We start from the raw sequence: 5,054 nt of genomic DNA on the forward strand, positions 1-5,054 counted from the left end.
GTATCTGTGTACAATAGCTCCGAATGTGAAATATCTAATCACTACTGCGCAGGGACATTTCAACGTCAAACGGCAATTACTGCCGAGACGAAAGTAATAATTTACCAATCCCTGCCAAATATCCGCAGAAGCAATCCCCAAAATTTAACTCATGCGTTTTACAGAAGGGGTGAACAAGTACAGTCATGTAGAGAATGCAAAACCTAAACACTATAGCCTTACACATCACGTAAATCTGTCACCGAGTTGTTAAAAATGCTATCCTTAACAACTTAGACAATTCGGCAGTTGTCAAGACACTGGCAGTGATGTTGGAAATTAGGCTTTTTACAACCATTCTTTTCCCCCAAAATGCCGTATTAACCGCTGCAGAAAGGAGAGCATTTGACAGCACCGTGAACTGGCTTCACTCCGATCCGCTTGTGGCCCTCACAAACAGTTTTCTGTGACCATTTCTACTCTTAGGCGGGATCTTGAAGGCGAAAAAAGCGCAACGTTATTCGTGATTCTGGACATTCGTAAATCTGCGCAATTTAGCAGAACCGTGTGATAGCCCCTCGGATACTCTGGTCTACTACTTTGCCATAAGTGCTCCCATCCATGTGACTGTGGGCAGGGTATTCTGGGAACATGTGCCACCCATTTATATGAAGTGCATTTTCTCTGCACCCCAAAAAAGCTCTTAATTAGCGCCTATTGTGGCGATCTAGTAGTGATTACTTGGCGCAATTCAACTTAAAAAAGAAAGTCTCTTCCCCCACCCCTTCGTTTTTTCACCATATGGAAAGAGCGCTAATTTGCGCTTTTATCATTCGGCCGAGTTGCCTCTCTCCCAAGGGTGTTATTCTAATGTATCAAAGTGGCCCGGTGGTACACGTATTCAAAAATTTTTACGGTTTGGGGAAAGTTTAATAGGTGATGGGACCTCAAATCATACCTCAAGCCCCTCCTTCCACTTTCCCGCTCATTGCGCTTTGTCTTCCCATCTCCGATTATTTGTTACTTAAAAAGGCACGAATCTTAACTCATCTCTCTTCGCAAACTGTTACTGAGCTTGTCATTTAGGCGTTACGCCAAATTAGTAAAGCGTTAGGAACAGTAGAACTGAGAAAGAACATCAATTCCACCGCATGATGTGTGTCTATTTTCAGCTGCCTTATCTTTTGAACTGCCGCTTTCACCTTGAACAGCCTTCCACGAATAAAATTAGCCCAGGTGTGAGTTAAAATAATGTGTTACTCACGTGATGCTGAGATTCAATTAAAGGACAGTCTTCTTTGTGCCTTTAACATTGAGGCTACTACTCAGGGGAAATCATCTTTCAGTAGAGACATTTTGCGGTTCTGGCCCTTGTTTTGGTTGCTTCAAAAGGTGGATAACACAGTTTTCCGAAGAATGATATAATATGGTTCTATGAAAAAGGTTGATCTACACAATAATCATCTTTTGACATCCCAAAGGTTGGAAAGAAGATCATTTCTGTGAGAGTTTTTGGTCTTTATGGTAAACGCTGTCTCCTTTTGCCAGCCTACCACACACGTGAAAACAAGTTTCAGCCTTTTGAATGAAAAAACCGGGCTGCGGAACAAAGGCAACGCTCTCCGGAATCCAAGTAGTCTGATGTCATTGCTTTGGGGATTACACTATGAAACAAAAGTAACTTACGAATGGCAATCTTTACATAGCGAGTAGTTTTTTATTGAGCTGTACATAGGTTCATACTAGTTAGCCGTCGTAGAATGAGGCATCCATTTTTTCGTTTCCATTTCCATCCTTTGAAGTCCCAAATCATGTCGTGTATAGCGCATCAAGTCTACAGAGACTCTAGTGGTTATTCTCATTTAACTTTGTCCATATTTTCCATCCTGCAAAGCTTCAAATAGGGATGAGATTTATCAAAAAAGAATGTCAAGTTTTCATAGACTCCGTATTGCACTGTAAATTCCGCACATAGCCTGTTAAAGAAGAATTTGAACATTCATATTTGTTTGCCAAAAGCAATTCCTTTTAAGCAATTAGGTGGAATACAAAATTTCAAAAGGTAGTGTTGTGAAGTGTTAAGTTCCGTTTACTAGACTATTGTCATGAAAACAGTAACTGACTTCCCCACATGAAAGGTTTGCAACTACAACATAAATAGTTTGTCATTTATCAACAGAGGCAAATTACGCAGTGTGTAGTGTAAATAGAAGGTCCGATGTCATCAAGGTTCCTTTTTAAAGTCACGATATTGTATATAGTGTAATACGATAGTGGTTTATCCCTCGGCACTGGTGAGGCACCACTTTTGTACTTTGAATTAGCCCCCTTGTACCACACTGGGTGGGCTGGCATTTTGGGCCATGCCAGTAGTCCAGACACCTTCTCCGTGCTGAATATATATATTCTACCCGAGCATTGTGTCTTCAGGGAGTCTCGGGACGCTACAATAGCTCCACGATAGGGATCGAAGAGTAGGTGTCAATGGGAAAGTGGTATATTCAACTACTTAGAACACATTTAAGCAAAAAATGCACAAATATAGACATTATTGTTTCTATTTAAGAGGAATTTTCCAACTCACCTTGTTAGGATGGTGACATAATTGTTACTGGGATTGTCAACTCCAATTACCCCAACTCAAGTGGATGGCCAAGCCCCCGCCCCAGATTGTGGACAAGTCGACTGGTGGCTGCGTCAAATTAGTGTCAAGGCATCGATTGAACTGCATGAGGCGCATTTGGGCGTGATTGCGCAATGACAATGGTGTAGACTAGAACTAGTCTTTTCCCCATCACTGCCAAATTACTCATTACTACTTCAAGCTGTAGGTAATTTTTTCCATATGGCCATTTTACAACCACCTTCGTGCTTGCACACCTGTGCGGGCACACACGCGAGCGAAACGAAACAGCTCCGAAGGGAGATCCGGGGGGATCACTACCATATCCACCACAACTACGAAAACGAGGCATGGTTACAGCATCCGTTGTCACCCGAGGAGTGTAGGCGGTGTTTTATTATTCAGGCGCACGCCTCCTGTCCCACACCAGATGTCTGTACTACCGGAAGTTGGATGACGCGCCGCGGAACAATGCAGTGCAGAGATGGTGAGGCGGGTGTGGCGTTACTGCGAAGGGCTCCGTCTACACATGAATCCAAATAAATAAAAATAGAATTGGGGTAAAAAACCTTATTTCAAGAATAAAATATGGTTAAGTATTATCATCAGACAGTGGGGAGGAATATTTACTTTCTCAAAACACTAAAAGTTGTGCAATGTGATTGAAATTTTGTTGGTTTAAGATGCAGCTAGGTGGCGGTATGATTATCATTCCGTCATTGACAGGAAATGGGGTTATTCTGGAAGTGGGTAAGGCATATTGGAAATTAACTGCTCAAGCTTTTGAAGCAAAGGCTGTTCATCGGAGGCTTGGACAGCGTTCTTTTGTAGCACACTGAGTCATCGCTGAGGACGAAAGATGTCTGTATTGGTGACCCACAGAAGGGTTAAGGGGCTACCAGTGGAATTATGATGGCCGTGCCCTTTTGTGCTCTTGTATACGAAACGAAGAGCCTCTCTCCACTTTTGAGGGTCGTCTCCGACGCTCCCGTTGAACAACTTTCCAGATTAGTCATCACAACGTCAAAAATTCGAATCACTTTGACGTGAGATGAAGTGTAACTCGGAATGTGATAATTGCATTTTGTGGTTGTTCCCACGAGACGCTACAAAACCACCAGGCTAGCCACAATCAAATCAGAAAAGAATGCAGATACACGTACATTGGAAAGTGGGGTGGAGGGGAGGCGTTTAGTGCTAATGCTGGAATATCAAAAATACTTCTATACTAGAGTGGAATTAACTCTGCATAGCATAAAAAGCCGTTGGATGTGACACTTCAGGAATCGGCCCATCCATACTACGAGCGTCTCATGCCGGAAAATTGTAGCATAAAATATTAGGGGTTTAATCAATTATTTTGTTAAAAATAAATGTAGTGATTCGAATGAATGGGTCTTTAGAGTTTGCCGCAATTGGTCCTTCAGGCTAGTAAAATAGGATCCATTTGCCTCAGATCTCCTAAATGTTTTTAGAAAAGCCACCACCAGACCAATTCACGGCTTTGGTAGCGGGATTAACTGATCATCGCAATGAGAACACATAGGGAAACTTCACTAACTGGATGAAATATGGAGATTCTACGTGACGGCTATTAATGGAGAGAGACCATCCTGCTAGTAGAATGTGAGGACTAGATATATCTTCTTAGGGTTTTACAAAGCTGTTACTAGTCTAGGTAACCGGATCAGCAGCATTGTGATAATACCACCTTTAAAAGCAGTACTGAACACAAATCCCTTTTTTCTACGAAATTGCAATTAAGTGAAGAACTCTGTGGTTTGTTTTTGCTTTAAGGTAAATATTTCAATGGAAGGGATTTGGCATGTAAAATGAGTTTAGAGTAAAAACGGGTAAAATTTACCAAAAAACAAACCGCAGTTTACAAGTCATGAAAGGTAAATCCAATAAAACCCATCAGATACATGGCTACCACCGGAATAGGAAAGTATTTTCATTCCATTCCCTCGAAGCCATGATATGCTCGAAAAAGGGCGTTCTCGTGGCGACTTCCAAAACGGGATAGAGTTCTACCTAACAAATAGCCAGTTCGGGCACGGTAAATAAACCCTATTTGTGGTTTCATTCCGATCGACTGACCTCGGCCCTAATGACCCGGTCCAATTCATGCTCCTCTTCACAAACTATCGATTTATGTGCTTCAGTCAGTAACTTACTGCGGTCAGTTGACAAGACCGCGTTATGAAATCATAGTGGCAAGTAATCAGCCCCTCGACCTCGGAGTGTGCATTATTGCTTCATCTCAATGCCATCCTATTTATTCTATTTTGACCACGTACTCTGGCCTGCAATCCATGGTTTGATAAGGTTAATATTACACCTATTTGTTTAAGTTCTTCGTTAGGGAAATACTGTAGCGCCAGATACTTTCCTGATCATACAAGAAGAAATAATATTAGAAGAAAATATGCAGTACCGAAGTACACAAGGA

General features: G+C 41.9%; 1 protein-coding gene across 1 annotated transcript in view; it reads left to right on the forward strand. All coding sequences in view use genetic code 11, as the record gives it.

Moving 5' to 3' along the window:
• EGR_03930 (hypothetical protein) overlaps window positions 1–5,054 on the forward strand; it is a gene marked incomplete at both ends in the record, with an annotated part of 14,859 nt that overhangs the window by 7,103 nt on the left and 2,702 nt on the right. The window contains 3 exons of the mRNA XM_024493179.1: window positions 1,423–1,481; window positions 1,955–2,041; window positions 4,445–4,550. Coding sequence (XP_024352451.1) covers window positions 1,423–1,481; window positions 1,955–2,041; window positions 4,445–4,550 — 252 coding nt within the window. The remainder of the gene's footprint in view (window positions 1–1,422; window positions 1,482–1,954; window positions 2,042–4,444; window positions 4,551–5,054) is intronic.

Source organism: Echinococcus granulosus (genome assembly GCF_000524195.1).
Source record: "Echinococcus granulosus chromosome Unknown EG_S00022, whole genome shotgun sequence".
NCBI classification, from domain to species: Eukaryota; Metazoa; Platyhelminthes; class Cestoda; order Cyclophyllidea; family Taeniidae; genus Echinococcus; species Echinococcus granulosus.